The following is an 18,533-nucleotide window of genomic DNA, read 5'->3' on the forward strand; positions in this document are numbered from 1 at the left end:
AGATCTTTGCAGCATATTTTGGGAGTTATTTTTCTTGCTATCCAAATCCATATTTATGGATTCCTTAGTAACTGGGATGTTTTCTACAGAAAGGGCAGGTCTTAGTTAACTGAGAAATAATTAAAAAACTATTGTTTCATCATTTTGTAGGGTTATGTTTCCAGAAAATGTCCTTGACTGTTTCCTTTAAGGGATTGTCATTCTGAACATTTGCAATCCCTTTCCATCCCTGGATTAGATTAAATCCAAAGACCCTTTCCAATTTTGAATCTCTGACTCGGGTTTGGAGGATACATCAGAATTTTTAAAAATAATAAATCCTTCCTATTGGCACACTTTCTTTTTTTTCTTCCAAAACTTTTATTACAGAAAAAAAATTTTTTTCATGTAATTAAAGATTCTGTTTGAGATTTTACAGTAATCATAAGCTCTTAATGAGTGTTTGAAGACATTTGAAGGTTACCTGGAAGGTGAAGCAAAGGAAAAAATCAAGAAACTCAACTCTTTGGTGCAACCCTGTGGTGCATCTTTGACATTTAAAACACCCTGATCCTTTCCTTTCAGGGTCTTCTGATGTGAATGGGCTGTTACCCACCCCCAATGGGAACAGTGAAAATGGAAAGCCAACTGCTGATGTGGTGGACCTCACACTGGACAGCTCATCCTCAGAAGAGGAAGAAGAAGAAGAGGAGGAGGAAGAAGAAGATGATGATGAAGAAGATGGCCCCCAACCCAAACGCCGCTGCACGTATGAAAAAGGTCTAGTCTCCGCCTGCTGACTGGGGCCTGGAGCGAGCATTGTCCTCTGGGGACAGACTTGAATACTCTGGTGCTTACAAAACTGGGAGGGAGGCAGGTTGGTTGGGGTGAGGGGTGTGGAGGGAGGAGGGATTTTTTCCCCACCCCCTTACCACATTCTTCCTCTTCAGTTTCTTTGGACTTTACTATACAAAGCTAATGATTTAAAAACAAGCAAACAAAATACACACATACACACACACACACACACACACACACACCACACACACACACCACACAAAGCAACAAAATTGAGCTGCTTCCCAGTTGGGGGAAAAAAAGACAAATTTGAGCCCGGAGGAAGAAGTGGGGCACCCAGGCTGGTTTATCGGGTCCCATTGAGTCCACCTTGCAGTCAGCATGGGAGGCAGTTGCCCAGGAAGAGACTCCCAGCCCTGGTCAGCCATCCCTCTCTGCCTCTGTTCCCCCCTCCCCCCCATCCCAACTGACCATGTCTCCATTCCAGGCCATCTCCAAAGTTCCATGCATTTCTCTCTTGTTGAATAACCATTCCTGACTGTCTACATGCCTTGCTGGGTCTTTGGATGATTGGGGAGGGATGGGGGCGGGGACGGGACTATGGCGGCTGATGGAACCTAGCAAGGTTTGGGGAGGGGCACTTTGTTGGGGAGTTTGGGGAGGGGTTGGGGGGGAATGGAATGGGATGGGGGCAGGGAAGATATAGAATTCCTGAGACAAGCTGTTCCTACTGGGAACACCCACGACTCTGCACCTCATGGAAACCAACACCCATTTTTGAAACCTTTTAATCAAATCTGAAGATGATGTAGAATTTCTTCGTAGTGAATCATTTTAGTTGAGAAGAAGCCATGGCGAGGGGTCGGGGAGGGAGGTTGTGAAGGGTGGGGGAGGGGGAAGGGTTTAAGCCACAGAGCTGTTGTATTTCTGAAAGTGCAATAACTTGGCATTTTGAAGACAGAAGCACGTAGACGAGTTTCCCTTTGGAAGGAAGCTTCCATGGTCAGTGGGAGGCTTCAAGATGACCAGCCCACTGGGATGGAGGAGAACAGAGGGGGAGGGGTCAGGTGGGGGGCAAGGTGGGAAATGAGGCCCTTCAAGAATGCCAGGTGTGGAAATTCTCAGTTTCTAGCCAGCTACCTCGGTAACTCCAATTCAGGTTTATTTCAGTACGAAACAGTGCAGACACCCACCACCAGCTCTGTCCCCGTGTTGGTGACAAGATGAAGGGTGGGATGTCGGGGAGGGAAGCAGCCACAAGTTCCTGGACTTCTCTGTGCATCTCTCTCTTTCTCTCTCTCTCTCTCTCTCTCTCTCTCTTTCTCTCTCCTGCTCAGTACTCTGTCCCAAAACAGGAGCCTATGGCTTGCTGTGGAGGGGGGGAGGGAGGAGAAAGGGAGGCAGAAGAGGGTTATTTTTTATGTTTGTTTTGTTTTTGTTTTGTTTTAGGCTTTTGCTGTTTGGGGGGGTGGGGAGGGAGGGGTTTTGAGTCTACAAGCAGTTACAGGTTTCCCTCACAGTAGGAATATTGTTGGAAACTCTTTTTGCTGAAATCTGGCTGACTTTGCTTTCCAGAGCCTGTCCCAGAGGTGGGACTTTTGAGGGTGGGGGGGTCAGAGAGGAGGGAGATGTGGGGCTGCCCCATTTTTCCCTGCTTCTTACCACTCAGGTTGCCTGGAAACCAAATGCAATCAGGTGTGGAAGGTTCTTGTCCCAGGCTGGCTTTCTCTGGGCGCCCAGCAGCTGAACTCTTCTGTTCCAAGGCAGACGTTCTGCTCTCCAACCCCTGGCATGTTTCCTGAGCTGGAGTAACCAAGTCAGACACTGGTCTAGGGTCTTCCTCTTATGTCTTCCTCCTCTCCCCTCTTTCCCACTGGGAGATGAGGAGCAGGCCTCCCCGTGCCACTTTCTACTCCTCTCAAAGCCCACCACGAAAGGAGCACCTTCAGAGGCCCGTTAGGAAGTCTGGGGAATGGGCAGGAGTGGAGGAGAGGAAGTGATGCATCTAAAATAATTCCAGCAACCTAAAGCCATCCGTCTACCTCCCCTTTCCCCTCTTCTCCTACCAGAATCCTTATAGAATGGAGTTGGGGAGGAGACACGCAGGTCCAGGAGACAGGTTCCTGGTAGAGACCAGGGCTACCAGGGCCATCCTTCAGTCCTGATCTCACCCTGTGTGATTGGCGGTGAGGGGAGTAGGACTGAGTGTGATCCACCCCCACCCCCAGGCTGGGTGCTGCCAGGAGGAGGAGGGGCCGTTCCTCCCAATCCTCTGATGACTCACCCCGGAAACACAGATGGGGAGGGGAGAGGGGATGTGCTGGTTCCTGTTGGGATTTCACTCCCTCACCCCCACCCCCAAAGCTGGGCAGAGATCCCCACCCAGCTGCCGAACTGTCACAAAGGGCACTCTGGGGATCTCGGGAGCGGCACTGAAATGGCCAGGGTTTCTCCAAGGTGGGAAAGGAGAGCCTTGGACCCAATTTCCATCTGTTTTTCACGGTTTTCTTCGTTTCCTTTTCCCTCCAGTCCTCCCTGCCTTTTTCCAAACTCAGAATAATTTTCCTTTATATAAACAACTCTCCTAGCAAGGAAGCAATATCATTTCAGGTAACAATGGGAAATGTGGTAGAGCTCCAATTAAGTTTTACTGTATAAAATCAGTTGCTCAGCTTGACTCCTTGGGAGCACTGGCAGCTCACGTCCAATTTTTTCTAATATTTGTATCCTAATTTAATTGTTTTTTAAAAATGAAAATAAAAAAGGTCTAGGCCAAGCCACTTAGAAACATCATGATTCAGTTCCTGGTTTGGGTTGATTTTTTTGGCCAGCTGTTCTGTACATATGTTTTCTTATATCCTCGTTTTGTTTTTGTAAAGAGAAAAAAAAAAGGAAAAAAAAACCCAAAATATTTTTCTTTCCCTTCCGTACACATTCTTCAGAATTCAAAAGTATAGTGTTTTGTTAAATAAAAAGATTTACATTTCGAGGCCTGTGCCCACTGTTTCCGGCTGGGAGGTGTGGGGTGTGTCTTCCACAGCAGGGCAGGGAGGGGACTGCTGGACCTTGCCCAGAAGGGGCTGGGCCACTCTGGCGGCAGGCTGGGTCCAGGGGCTGCCACAGAACTGGAAGCTGGGAGGTCAGGAGGCTTTTGGAGCAGGACACAGACAAACACACACACATCCATCTTAACCATCAGAGACCAGCCTCTGGTGCTCCTGGTTCTGCTCCCTTGCCTTTTTCTCAGGACAATGAATGGAGTAGCTGAAAGGTAATCAGCCCTGTCTAACTAATGGTCTCCAGGGCCTTTGCACCATCTCCCCATGTGGGCTGGAGGGTCTGCATCCCTGCATTCTGGAACTCTGGCTTCCCACCCTAGCTAGTTCTGTGTTTCTGGACAAGTCTCATTCCTGGTTTCCTTGAAGACTTGGGTGAGCTAGCTAGATGTACTTTTAGTTCTGACATTTCATGTTTTAAAGCCCTTTCTATAGGTCCAATCTGTTGGGTTAGACTAGAGGAATGGTACCAGTCTAGAGAGATTGGGAAGAGCCAGGTCCTTCCGAGAGCACCTTGCATGTCACTTCTTTGCCCCAAGTCTCCTGTCCTTTCCATTTTCTCTGGATGCAGCATAGCTCCTTGATTGAAATCCTGAATCTTGAGCTGATTTTATCATTTTATATATTAGGCTTAAGGGTCAAGAGCTCCAGCCTAAACCCTGATAAACACTATGTGGCAAACATAGCTGGGTCGTGAGAACACAGCAAGCCCTGTAATTGTGCCACGGTAATCACTGTGGGATTTTTCCCCCCAAACCTGCCTTCATAATAGCCAGAGCCTTTGCCTTCCTCTGACCTGGCAGAGCCAGCTCTGGGCATCAGCTGGCATTGCCACGCAGCCCATCAGCATGGAGCTCAATGGGATCGGTAAGCAAATGGGCCTTTCTGTCATGGACAGTGCTCTGTGACCAGGTGAAGCTATCAGAACCTGGCCTGTCTCATCCTGGTGACAGAAGGCCCTTCAGTCAGTACTGAGGTACCTCCGTATAAGCTCAACGGATCAAGGACAACGGCCTTTCTTCAGAAAAGAAGGCAAGGTGTGTACGTTGCCAACCCTGCTCAGCCTGGGGAAGAGGAGACTGCCTCAGAGGACGGAGGAACGCCTATCTCCTGGGATTTCACACTAGGCGAAGCCATCTAGCCATCCGAGGGGGCATAACCCTAAAGGGCTGCTTAGATGGACCCTGTAGCGCGTGGCCTTCCTCCGCTATATTGACCAGGTCATCTTTGGATGAAAAGGAGTGTCTAAAAGCAGCTTGGATTCGTCTCCGTCCAGGTCCAGTGTGACGGAGTGGAAAGAATGGGGTTCTGAGAGGTGATCTGTTCAAACCCTGGTTTTAAGGGTTACTGCCTGTGGCTCCTAACGCTTCCCGGCTCTGGGCCTCAGTTTTCCCATTTGCAAAATGGAGATGATTACTTGTTTCCTGGGTAAACAACCCTGAGGGTAGGACCTTTTTTCTTCTTGTACCACCAAGTATCTACTGAGGTGCTGGGCACAGAGTAAATGTTTAATAAATGCTTGTTAACTCATTGATACTTGCACTACCTACCTCACAGGGTAGTGGTGAGGGAAACATTTTGTAAATGTAAAGAGGGCTTTTTCTGGCTCTCATTCCCCTCCACATCACCAGGAGAAGAGTATCTAACACGAGATGTGCCTGAGGGAGCTGGAGTGGACAGGGTACTTTTGTGCCATCCGCCCCACCACCCTGAAGGAGCCAAAAGCATCTTGCCAGGTGGAGCTGGTGCATTCTGGCGCTGCGGCTGCCACCGTGGGGTGCTCTTGCGGACTCAGTGTCAATAGGAACCTCGGGTCAGAGAACTGAAGAGGTTGGGAAAGATCCGACTCCGAGATCCTCCATAATTGGAGTCCTAGGTCTACGAACTTCCTGTCGCTTGCTTGTGACTTGGCTGCATCCCTCCTCCTAAGGCTGTTTGCTTCTCTGTCAGCTTGGAACAATCCTGGGTTAAATTGCTTTTGGTCCGATTCTTCACGACCCTACTTGGGGTTTTCTTGGCAGTTACTGGGATCTTCAAGGAAAAAGGCAACTGAGTTAAGGGAGTCGCCAAGGGTCACCCACCAATAAGTATCTGAGCCAGATTTGAATCCAGGAAGTTGGGTGTTCTGATTCTAGGCCGGCACAACATCCACTGCACCACCCACTGCTCCATAACAATCCTGATGGCCTTGAACAGGTGATGTGTGTGCGTGAAAGCCGGACTGGACACAGCCGAGACACCACACCTTCCTCAGCAGCTCCTGGCTTACTTCAAACATGGGCTACCCAGCCACCCTGTGACCAGAGAAAAGGTCAAGAGTTCTCCCTTTCCGATAGCTCAGTGAGGCAGAAAAGTGTCTCCATTTTGCAAATGGCCCCAAATGCAAGTGTCCAGAAAAGTCTTAGCTCCGTTTTTAGTTAACTTGCACCAAGGACGGTGTTCTTTCCACCATACCAGACTGCTTTTACCCAGTCTGTATGCATTGGCTAAACGCTGGCTCTGGCTGGCCCGCGGAAAGGACCGTCTGGTGTGCGCCGCCAGAACCCAAAGCATCAGAAATCTGCCAGAGCTGCTTGACAGCTGGATGGCCTCGCATGTGTGGGCTCCAACAAGTTGGACCCCTAACCTGTGATCCCATGAGTTTGGAAGGCCCCAGGTGGCCTTTGGTGCATCCCTGCAGGCTGGGCCATATGTGGAGCATACAGTGTTTGCGGGTGTGGCTGCAGGCTATCCCTCACACCAGGATAAAACTGGAGGAAGGCTCCCAGGAGAACTAGCAACAGCCGGCAGAAGAGGTGTGTTCTTGACGGGTCCTCGCTGCAAATGCTCCCGGACCTTGGGTCGTTTGTTAATGATGCTCCAGAAGGGCCTAGTTCGGCCTGGAGTAGCCAGGAGGCCCTCTGTAACAGGACCGACCCAAGGAGGGGCTGGGCCATCCTCACTGAGGCCTTGGGCGATGGAAGCAGGGTCTCATGATGCCCAGGTCCCAACCTCTTCCCCTTCCACTGACAGTCCAGCAGGTCAAATCCTGATTAAAAGGGCAGAGTCAACCCCCGAGTTCAGATCCCTGACTCCCCGTCTCCTCTCAGGGAATTCCCCCTCGGGGGCGCCTGGCCTTTCTTACTCCCCTCAGGGTTGACTGCATCACTTCTGACCTTTGCCTTCTGACCCCACCTTTGACTGCAGGTGGTCCCAGGACGAGAGACCCAACAGCACCTTTCCGCACACACTGATGTCAGCGTGTCTCTTTTTTTAAGGCCGTGGGGTGGAGACAGTATCAGAACTCCCACAACTGAGGTACATTCTCTCACCGCCTGTAGGCCCTGCCCTCAGCATGGCAACACTGTTTTTCTCCTGGATCTGAGGTGTCTAGGGCCCAACATCCGAGTCGGGAAGATGAATTCAGCCCCAAACCCCACTTGCACCGGTCCAGTTAAAAGTCCTGTGCACCCCGCACCCCCCTCTCCTTCCTCCTCTCCTGCCCTGGAGGACTGCCTGGCGGCCGGAGGCCCGGGCAGTGTCCCACACTACCAGCGCACAGCCTCCCTCCCAAGGCCGCCGCCTAGGAAGAAGCAGATGTGCTTAAGAGCCGGCTCCCCTTATGGGCCAGGCTGCTGCCCTCATGGAGGGAAGAGCTGCGTTCTCACTGTCAGACCTAGGGGTCTGCGTGGCCCCCCAGTCGCTCTGGGTTTCCGTATCTATAAAACAGGGTGCACTAGACGCTTTCCAAAAGAACCTTACTCCAAGCCTCGACCAGCTTAGCCAAGGAACGATCGGATGGGCCCTGACAGGAGAACTGTGCCCCCTTGTTTCCCTGGGTAAGGGGTGGCTGCAGAAAGTGAGTCTGGGGGTGCTGGGGCCGGTGCATTCAGCCCACACTTTATAGATGGTGCTTCGGCTGTCTCCGGGGGTTGGATGCCTCCAGGGTTCCACGGTTACCTTCCGCCCCCCCCCTCCCCCCCGCCCCCGCCCGCGCCCCTTCACAAAGCAGCTGTCGGCTGCTCTCCCTCCAGCCTCCACAACAGGCCCAGCCCCGCTGTGATGGTCCCCGAGTTCTTTTCAAAGACCTTGGCGGCTCCGATAGGGGCCACACGGCGATGAGGTCGGGAGATAATTGGGAAGGAGGCGGAGAGATGAAGTCCTCTGACCCCCAAAGGGCCTATCAGTGGCTGCCAGGTCTGGCCAGTCCTCCCCAAACCCCCGGCCTAGTTTCCTCCTCCGCTTGTGATGAGAGGCAGCTCAGGTCTCAGGAGGCTGCATTAGGGTCCCCTCTCCCCCACCCCCACCCAGAAACAGCTGGATCGCCTAAGCTGCCGAGATGAGCCCCCAAATCTCTCTCCGGCCTTAAAAACTAGGAGGCTTATGACACGGGCTAATCTCCTGGCGTGGTCCCTGGGCTGGGGGTCAGGGCAGGTTAGCCAGTGAGGTGCTGGCAATTAGCATTGGCTTAGAGGGCCTGGAGGGGGTGTTCCAGGCCAGATGCTCCTGGCCAAGGACCTGACCTTGCTCCCCTGCCGCTGCAGAGGAGCCTGGGTGAGTGGGAGACGGAGCGCGGCGGCTCCACCTGGGCCAGCCCCCTCCCCAATCCTCGGGGGGCCGCTGGCGAGTCCCCAGACCGCCTCACCATGTGGCTGTCACGGCTGTAGCCGCCTAGCTTTCACCTCCACAGGTCCATCTCCACAGCCTTGGGACGAGGCGGTTTCCAGCGTTCCCCGGCCTCCGGGTTGTTTTCCTCAGAGATTCTGTAGAGGGATTTCTCTGATCCTGCCCCCCCTGCCCTGGCCCCAGCACTATTTTTACTCCTCGATCCGAAGTGTCCGCCGCCCTGCGCCGGAGCGGATCGTGCTGGGCCAGGAGTCAGTAGATGAATTCAGATCTAGCCTCAAACACTTACCAGCGAGGGACTCTGGGCCCGCCCCCTTATCTGGGCCAGTTTCCTCAACTGTACAATGGGATACAACAGCACTTTGGGGGGGCGGTGAGGATCAGAGGGGGATTTACAAAGCTCCAGCAGATAGAGCTGCTCGTCAGGACCTGTTCCCCTCCCCTTCTAAAGCTCCACAGCTTCTGCCTTCTCGGAGAGCGAGCGTGGGGAGACGGCCGTGGTATCTCCCCCAGCCCTCTGCCATGTGGGCATCCCTGCCCGAGTGCTGTTATCTGAGACCGGGAGGGAGGAGAGGGAGAGGAGCCCCACTGAGAGGACTCAGCTTCTCTCCATCCGTCCGGGCCCAGGAGACGGCGGGCAGTCAGGGGAGGGAGGGCCCCTCAGCCACCCAGCACCCCCCTCCTATCATTCACCTCTCAGGCTCAGGCGGGCCGCTCAGGGGGCCAGCCGGTGCCACCCCACACTGAAGACATCTTTTCCCCCAGGGTCTGGTGAAGGGCCAGGAGGGAAAATAAGCCAAAGGGACCCCAAGAGGCCCCCCTCGTGCAGCCCACCCTAAGTCCGGGACCAAGGAGCGGAGATGAACACGTCTGCTTCCTGGCTCTATCCCAGAAGTGTGCCAGTGCCCCACACGTGCCAGGCAGCACAGTAGGCCTCGGAGATAAAGATTCAGCCCTCCTTAGGTGAAATCCTGTCGCCCCTTAGCCTGTTTGCATGGGCGTGATCCGTAGGCTCAGGCTTGTTGCTAGGATACCATTTGTAAACTGTGAGGTGCTAGGCTAAGCGGGCAGGGGGAGCCTGAGCCAGAGGCCATCTTTTCCTTCTGATCATCCGGCTCCAACTCCCATCCTCTGGCCCAGGAGTATTTAAGGTCGGACAAACCGGGTGGCGCAGCTGGACCAAAGATGTGGAGCCATCAAGGGAGATGCCCAGCTCATCCCGGGGAGTCCAAGAGAGCAGGTGGGCTCTGGAAGGTCCTGCCCCAAAGCAGAATGAGCAGGGCGTGGGGCTCCCCCCACCCCCGCCTCCCTCGCTCCGCTCCCCACTCCCCCACTCTTGTCTGGGGGACGATGTTCCATGTTCTATCTCTGCCCTCCGACCCCCCCACCCATGGCCCCTTCCCTGAGGCTGGAGGAGGTGCGCCACCAGACTGGGACTGTTTCAAAGACACAAAAAGTCCCAGAGGAGTTATTTTCCCACCCAGAAATGGATCTATTCCAGCAGATCTAATCCTGATCCCCCAAATGCGGGGTGATCCCCCAGCCTGGAACGTGAAGTAAAGGGATGCCTGGAGCCTAGGGACTTCATCTCCTTCCTGGAAGTTTGGTACGCTTCCCCTGCCCCCCAAAATGTCATGAAGCAGCAGTGCCCAGCACCCCAGAACCACTCCCTCCCTCTCCCAGGACAAAGCAGAATGAGACAAAGGAGGCAACCAACAGGGGTGTTTACAGCTGTTTTTAGTGGTCTTTATATACAAGAAAAATGAATGTTTTGCGTTTCATTTTTGTCCTTTTTTTGGGTTTTTAAAATTATTTTTAAAGCCCCCCTCCCCCAAAAGTGCATTTTAATCCATTTCTTTTTTCTCCCATACGTTATAAACACTCAGATACAGTCCATGGAATGTCTTCTCTGTGCTTGAATCTGCTGGCTGGGAACCCCCCCCCAGACCCCAGGGCTCTGAACCCTATTGACCACCTTGCCTTGCCAGCCCCCCTTCCTCCACTGTCAAGAGGAAGGGATCGGCCGGAAGTTCTTGTGTGCCTCTCCCCCCCTCCACACAGCCACTCCCCCACACGCCCCAATAAAGTTTAAATCTGTATATATAGATATATAGAGAGAGCTCGACTTGGCTCTGGGGACCCGGTCGTCCTGCAGACACTCTGCTCCCCCAGGCTCAAGCCGGACTCAGCCGCACTCTTCCTCTGCTTAAATAACTCTTTAAAATAAACTGCAAATATAAATATCTTTCTTTCTTAAAAAATAGGTTTCTATTCTCCAATCCGGCTGCCTGAACAATCTTTAACTCCGGAGCTGGGGTGCTCACGGCTGGGCAAGGAAGTGTCTGGCATGAGGGGTGGGGGGAGAGGAATGGATTCCCCAGAGTACAAAGATTCCTCCCCCTGTTCCCCACCTCCCTACTCCCTGTCATCTCTGAGTGCTTCGTTCCTCCTCTCTCTTGCCCTCAAATCCCTGGGTTGAACCCTTTCCTCCATGCTGACCTCCAGCCTTGGCCATGTGCAACAGAACCACTCCCTTTGTGGTCAGTGGGTCTAATTAGTGCAAAGAACAACAGCCCAATCCTCAACCCCCCTACCCCTTCTAAGGTACCTCTGTCCCGGGAAGCGGGGCTTTTGCCCCGCTCTCATCCCACTCTGACCTCGGGGGGTAAAAGGCAGATGCCCCCACAAAGGAGGGGAGTTAGAGGGACAGATAGAAGCTTAGTTACAAAGGTAATCGAAGGGGTTGGGGGGGGATTGGGTTTGTGGAATGGCTGTGGGGACCCTAAACATGGAGGCAGGGACAGGTATCCCTGACGGGACCAGGCATCGGGAAGCCCGGAAGCCTCCTGGCCCTGGTCCTTGGCTGTCCCCCATCCCTGCCCATCGGAGGAGGGGACAGCACACTTTGGTACGACTGCCTGACAGCCCACGGACTGCCAGCTGAGCCAGTGCAGACCCCCCCAAATCCTGCTCCTGCCCCTTGTCCATCACATTACATTCACTGGTTCCTGTTTTAAATAGTATTTTTGCATGGTCTTGGTGAGTTTTTGTTATGTTTTAATCTCAGAGGGAGAGAGGAGGGGAGAAGCAGCATCAGGAACATGGCTACATACCCCCGAAGCCCCTAGCCCGGCCGTGAGCTCCCTTCTGGCTGACCCTGTCTAGAGACACTGGCGGCGGGGGAACGGGGAGAGTTCCTCCGGCCGGGGCCTCCTCCGCATCCCCCTGGGGTTGGTCCCCTGAAACCCCTGGCTCCTGGGGAGAGCGTCCGATCCCCTGGGGCCCTTGCCTACGGCGAGCCCTGGCCCGGTAGCGGACGCACAAACACGGCTTCACCACGATGCAAGGAAGGAACAATTTTGTCTTGTTGCTGTCATTTAAAAACAAAACCATGGAACAAATCAATTCTGCTGTTTCTGTTGACGCGTCACATGTTCCCCACCACCACCACCACCACCACCACCACACACACACACACACACACACACACTTCGCTTTTCTGTTTTTTTCCTGAAATGCAATAATTCTTTGGCAACACTTTATCACAACCTTAATTTAAAAATAAAAATAAAATCAATCCAGGTTTATATACACTATGTGAATGAGCAGGGAGAGCCGGGCAGCCTGTCTGAGGTCCCATGCACAGGGAAGGAGGTTAAGGCAGAACGGGCCTGGGGACAGGAGGGTCTCAGGGGGAGGGGGGAGGCGGGCGCGCAGGCAGGCAGCGGGAGAAGGGGAGCTGGGGTTTAGTGCAAACCTTCTTGAGGTTCGTGTTAAAGTGTTGCCTACAAGTCCTGTCCCCCTCCCCCTTCTAACTTAATGTCGTCAGCAGATGAAGGGGTGGTATCTGTGTTCCCCAAATGCAGCTGCCCACCAAGCCCTGCCTGGACGAGTCAGGCCCTGGGCCTGCGGAGAGGCTTCAGCCGGGGAGTCTCTCTGACTGGTTTTATTGCTGAGGGGCCCCAGGAAGGGAGGAGGGAGAGGTCCTGAGGTCGCACCTGGGGAACCGTTCCCCCCCGAAATGCCCCCCCCTCTGCTCCCCTCCCCCTTGCTGGGGAGCCTGTCACTCCTCCCTCCCTGGAGCAGATGGTGATTCCAAAATAGCTCACCCTGTGATTTTTCAGGTGTGAAATAGGCCAGGCTGAGGCTGGGAGGGGCGAGAGTAGTCAGCCAAGGCTGGGCTCCAGCTCCCGCCTGGGGGGGAGATGAAGCGGGGGTCCTTGTCCCAGCGGGCCTGAGACACCTGGGGAGGGGGAGAGCGGGACTTTTTTAAAGCCACCTTCTATGAAAACTTCCCTTTTTTAAAATTTTTTAAACTTCTCGAAGGTGTGCGGAGAAAGGGAAGGGGGGGCTCAGGAGCTGGGATGCTGGCGGCTGAAGCTAGGGAAACAGATACCACCGCTTGGGGCTTTACCAGAAGGAACTCCAAAGTTGCGTCTATTTACAAGTCCGCACCGGGTTTTTGCATATGTGTGAGGGGGGCCAGTGCTAAGCAGAGGTACCCTCTAGGAGTATAGGAGTTAGAGCGGCCGGCCCGGGACCCGGCATTGGGGTCCCCCAAAGCCGCCGCCTCCCGAGGGACTGCAGAAAGCCCCTGGGAGGGGGAGGCCGGGCCGGGCACCGGGGCTGTGCCGACAGGTGAGAACTCAGAGGGACCTGTCCGCAGGGCCCGGCGAGGTCTGGTCTCTGGAAGAGGTTCCCCCCAACACCGTTTCCCCAGTCATGGCCTAAATGGGATGGGCGTCCCAGGGAGAGGCCCTCATTTGACAGTCAGTGCCTTAGAATAAAAACAAGGGTGTCGGGCAAAAGAGGCCCTGAAATCGGGCACCTCCCCGTCCTGGGGCCCCATTGAATGGTAACAGGCCTTTCAAGATGGCCGCTCCAGGCAGACTCTACGAGCCATGTTTTTAGTCCACCATGTTGGAAGGGAGCCAAAAGGCAGGTCCTGAGGGAGTATGGGCAGAGAGTGGGAAATGGGGTTGCGGGGTCACGAGGGGCCCAGGGCCACGGGAGGCAGGCATTTCAGAAAGACCTTTCGGACTGGTCTAGCTGGTTGTAACGTAAGTGATCTAGACAGAGCCCTTTCTGAGAACTCCCTCCTCTCAGGAGACCCACTAGGGTCAGGGGCCACGTCTCTGGCCAACAAAATGGCAAGTAAGACATGGAGAAAAACCATGAGAGAACCAAAGAAGAGAGAACAAAATGGAGGGAAGGAGAAAAAAAAAAATCATCCCAACACAAAACCCCATATTCCTGCCTGAGATTCAAGCTTTGTTGCAATGGGCAAATGTTCTAGAAGGTTCTAGTCCTATCGCAGAACCCCCTAAGCCCAGTTCCTGGTTCTACTGCGGGAAACAGAAGTGGATTCTGCATCAGTGGGTTTTTCTTTTTATTGTTTTTTACAAAAATAAATTGATTTTTAAAGGAATTTCTTTTTTCTTTTTTTTTTTTTGTAATAATCACTTTTTTTATCTTTTTAATTTTCCATAGAAGTTGGTTGCAACTTGTAAACATGTTTTTAAATTAAGAATTCAGATAAAGTGTAGTACCCGTTCCATCACAAAGTGCTAAGACTTCAAACGTGGTTGGTTTTTTTGTCTTTTTCTACTTTTTTTTTCTTCTATTTTATAAATTTTTTTTTTTTTTTTTTTACTTATTGCTTTCACTGCATCAAACATCTCCACTCTCTCTCCTCCCCCTCCCCCATCTGCCTGGCTCTGGTCCTGGCACCAGCTGCCCTGACCACCCTGCCTCCCCCTCCATCCTCTCTCTGCCGACATTCACCCTGTGCTGCCTCTCTGGAAAGGTGTTTTAAAAATAATCTAAAAAGTGCTTTTTGAGGGAAAGGGCTTTTAATCTCTGAACATCTCTTTCCCCAAAGGGGGCTGGCAAGGCCACGCAGGCTGTTAAGTGGCCCCCCCACCTCCCCTGGCAGGGTGAGATGACGGGGTCCCTGATACGGCTCACCCTGGCCGGGCGGGGGGGTTGCAGAGATGGAGAGGAAGCCCACAGAGCAGGGACTCACACTAAGTAGTTAAGTGCAGAGGCAGGAGGGAGGGAGGATCCCCTCAATGTACCCCACTCCATTTCCCCAGTCCCCCCATCCCTGGGCCTCCTCTCCTCCTTGATAAGCCCAAGAAAATAAATATATTTGGGTTTCAAAGGCCAGGAGAGAGGGGGCCCAAGTAGGCATCTAGGAGCCACGACCCCCATTCTCAGCCTCCCCCACACCCCAGGAGAGTAAAAGCAGGAGTTAGAGGGGGAGGGAAGAAGGGTGGTTTTGGGGAATAGGAAAGTTGTGCGAGGGAGGGGGTGGGGACAACCCCCAATAAGTGCCCTGAGGAAAGGGGAGGGGTCAGCGGTGTGCAGAGCAAGATCAAGGAGCAGGGTGGGGAAGGGGCTATTTTAACGTCCACTAGCAGCGGACGGACATCTTTTAAGGTCTTGTCTGAAAGACTCAGGAAGAAGGGCTCCCACCATTCCCCGCCACCCCTCATGACATTACTTGGGGGAAGGGGGAGTGGGAAGGAACCAACCAACCAGTGAAAAATAAAAACCCAACTGTCAATCACCCCCACCCCACCTTGAACCCTCCAGAGCCCAACCAGGCCCAAAATCAAGTCCTGGAGTTGGGGCCTGGAGCCTGCCACCAATGCCACCTCAAAAATGGCCTTGGATAGGCCAAAATCCAGATCCCTGGGTCCCCTCCCTGGTGGAGAGGGGGATGGCAGGCCTAGAAAGAGTCTTCTCAAAAATCATGGGGTCCTGGAAGGGAAGGGGATTGGAAGAGGGAAGGAGAAAACATCATTAAAGAGAAAATCGGAGGATAGAACTAACTAGATTTTGTGACGCTTCATATATATATATGTCTATATATATATATATGTATATAGAGAGATCTGTATATAGATAGAATTTTTCTCTGTGTTTTTGGTTTTAGGAGAGTCCGGTCGTTAAGTTACCGTCAGCTGACCCTCCCGCTACATTCAACCTGCCCGGGGCCTCAGGCTGGGGCTGCTCTTCTTCCTCGTCCTCCTCCTCTTCCTCCTTAAAGTGCTTCTCGGGCCGGTGGCGCCGGCCGTCCTGGGCCACTGGTGCGGGGGCCGGAGCAGCCCCCGCCCCCGAGTCGCGCACCCGTGGCTTGCGGCCTCGGCGGGAGGGGATTCCGTTGCAGCCGTCCTTCTTGAGGTGCCTGTGCAAGTGGTCGGAGCGGACGAAAGTCTTGAAGCAGCTCTCACACTGGTAGGGCCGCAGGCCCGTGTGCACCCGCATGTGGTTCTTCAAGTCGTAGTTGTGGGCAAAGGCAGCCCCGCACTGCTGGCACAGGTAGGGCTTCTCCCCCGTGTGCTTCCGCATGTGGACCTTCAGCTTGTCCTGCCTGCAGAGGGGAAAGAGCAGGGCTCAATGGGGGCGGGCCAGGCCCCTTCCCTGCCCAGGTGCCCCCAACCCCCACCAGACCCCGGGAAAACCAGAGCCAGCAGGGGAGAGGGCTTCCCCCACACCGGCCACCCCCGCTCTGAGCGGGAAATGGGTCTGGGAGCACAGATTGAGAGCTGAGGGGACCACCTAGTGGGACCTCTGAAACGAAGTCATTTTAGGAATAAGGAAACCAAGTCTTTGAACCAGACAGAGCCTTAAACAAGGCCGCAGACGTGACAGTAAGTGACCAAGGAGGCAAAACTCCACACCCTGGACCCTCAGAACTAAGCCATGGTGAGTGACTCACTCCAAGGGAACCCCCTTCCTGCCCCTGGCCAGAGCCTCAAAGCAAAGGCGTGGGATGGGGTCAGAAGCCCCGGCGTGGGCCAGAGGGCCAGAATTCAGCAGGGGCCCCCTCCCACCAGGACACAAACATCTCCCCTTTCCTCACACTGCACAGGGAAGATTTGGGTAGCTTTTCTGAGGTTCGCACCATGCCTGGAGCTACCTAGGACCCGGCTGTGTTCTGGAGACAAGGGAACCTCAAAGTAGAAAAGAGATTAAAGAGGAGGATCTCCAACGGGGCCCTGCAGATGCTCCTTCCCTTCCTAGAGATGCTTAGAAACTGCCGGCCCATCTTTCCCCAAACTTTACAGTGGTATGAGACAAGAGGCATTTCAGAAGGTCTCACATATAGAGCTCCAAGTGGCCACACAGCCCTCTAGTTCAGGAGGAAACAAGTGTTCCTTTCTACCCCAAACCATCCTTGGAGCTGCTGCTTTGCAGCACAGAGCTCCTGAGGCCTCTAGGCAGAGCTCTCAGGCCCTATTCCCCAAGGAAGACCAAGGCATGAACACCCCTTCATCCACCCCAGAGTGCTGTCTGCCGAGCGGAAGAGGGTTCCTGTCCCCATGCAGGATGCCCCACAAGCCACAGCTTCTTCCTTTATTTCTGCAGCAGCGGAGGGAGCCCCAGATCTTCCCTGCCCCAGCCAAGTCCCTCATTGACAGAAGGGCAGCGACTCTGGGGCCTCGAGGCCTGTGGGCTGCTGGCCAGCTGGGCCTCCCCAGGGCTGGGTGCTGTCCGACTAGCCAGGGCCAAGCAGTAGCAGCACCATCAACACTACTTCTGCACACTGAGTGGAGCCATCCCAACAGCCAAGAAGAAGGCCAAGAAAGACTAATGATGGGAAAAGTGAGGCGCTGTGAAAGAAAGCAGCTTGCCCAAGATCCCTGCCCTAGAAGGAGGGTCTCCAGGTTGCCTCCACGTTCTGTGAGGAAGCTCCTCCCTTTCCTCAGCCACTGGCAGGCAGGGTTCTAGGCCCTGGCCACAGCTACCTCAGCCCAGCCTGGAAGGGGCAGGTCCCTTCCTGGCCCTCTCCCAGCTGTCCCTGGAGGTGGGAGGCAGTGGGTTTCCTAAGCCCTTGGTGACGATGTATAATTACGGCCCAGTCTCTGCCACAGGCCCCTGTCTTACTCAATGTGCCGGTGACTCACTGGAGGCCCTGCTGACTCCTGGTCCTAAGAGAGGGTGGGAAAGAGGGGATGAGCTCAGGGGGTTAGCAGGCCTGGGGTCAAGGGAGGTGCCTCAAGCCCCTAGCCAGAGTGGTCGGGGAGGGGGAAGCCCAGGGTAGCTCCAAATGCTAAAAAAGGTCTCAGAGCAAGAGGGGCTGCCTGGGCCCCAAAGCCTGAGGAGCCAACGTGGGGAGCAGCAAAGGGGCTGCCTGAAGACAAGGCTCTGTGCTCGTCCCTGAGCACGGAGAAGAACAGAATTCTGAGCAGAGAAGAAGGTGCTGAGAGGTCCCAGAGTCAGAGGGCTTTGAATCCACTCCACTGCTCCCCTATGTGACCAGAGACATAATACTTCCCCTCATGGGCTTCAGTTTCCCCATAACTGACATGGGGCTAATAATAATTCATGTTTTTCTAGCGCTTTCTTTTTATGTCTTGCAAAGCTCTTTCTTCACAGCAAGCGATACACACGCTGTCCCCATTCTACTGCTGAGGAAACGAGGCCAAAAGGGGACGTGAGCTGCTCCTGGTGACAGGCCTGCGTTCCTCATCTCCCTTCATCCCGTCATCCAGATTCATCTCTCCTTCCCCCGTCGCGGGCTAAGAAAGTCCCCTGGAAAGCTCCCCAGACGCAGGCGAGTGAGGGCACCAGAGACCTGGGGCTTCTGCCCTCGGGGGAAATTCTGCCCAGGAGAGCCAGCCCTCACCCACGCCCCCTGCGGCACAGCCACCTTCGATTCAGAGTGAAACCAAGCTCTGGGCTCGGGGAAGTCCCCAGCGGGCCCCAGGGGCAGCACAGAGTGGGGCAGGGGAGACTCGGGACCCCCAGCTCAGGAGAGAAGGGGGCATGGCTACTCTTCCCTGAGGAGGGGGTGAGAATGCTGGCTTGAAGTGGTGTCACCTGTAAAGTCACCCTTGGAGTTTGCTTGATTGGGTGCCCAGTCTGACTAATTAGCTAGCCCTGAAGAGGTCACTTCCCCTGCCTGGGCCTCAGTTTCTCCATGTGTAAGATGGGAGAATAAACCACATGTTCACCACACTCAGGGGTACACAAGCCCATGACGGATCATGGTAAAGAAAGCACTCCTAGATCTTAGCAAAAGTCTGCACCGATTCTTATTCCAGTCTCTCGGCCTCTTAGGTGGCTCCCCCTTCCCTCCAAGTC

The 18,533-nt window shown here is 54.0% G+C and overlaps 2 protein-coding genes across 5 annotated transcripts in view; one reads left to right on the plus strand and one right to left on the minus strand.

The window, feature by feature from the left end:
• Positions 1–3,766, plus strand: part of PIAS4 (protein inhibitor of activated STAT 4) — a 55,091-nt gene extending 51,325 nt beyond the window's left edge. Inside the window, exon 11 of the mRNA XM_074307930.1 lies at positions 565–3,766. Within this exon, the coding sequence (XP_074164031.1) occupies positions 565–779 (215 nt within the window). The 3' untranslated portion in view covers positions 780–3,766. The remainder of the gene's footprint in view (positions 1–564) is intronic.
• A 6,393-nt stretch (positions 3,767–10,159) lies between these two features.
• ZBTB7A (zinc finger and BTB domain containing 7A) overlaps positions 10,160–18,533 on the minus strand; it is a 29,174-nt gene continuing 20,800 nt past the window's right edge. For all 4 annotated transcript variants that reach the window (XM_074307970.1, XM_074307945.1, XM_074307954.1 and 1 more), the window contains exon 3: positions 10,160–15,816. In XM_074307970.1, the coding sequence (XP_074164071.1) occupies positions 15,375–15,816 (442 nt within the window). In that variant the 3' untranslated portion in view covers positions 10,160–15,374. The remainder of the gene's footprint in view (positions 15,817–18,533) is intronic.

The sequence above is a fragment of the Sminthopsis crassicaudata genome, chromosome 1 (genome assembly GCF_048593235.1).
Source record: "Sminthopsis crassicaudata isolate SCR6 chromosome 1, ASM4859323v1, whole genome shotgun sequence".
NCBI classification, from domain to species: domain Eukaryota; kingdom Metazoa; phylum Chordata; class Mammalia; order Dasyuromorphia; family Dasyuridae; genus Sminthopsis; species Sminthopsis crassicaudata.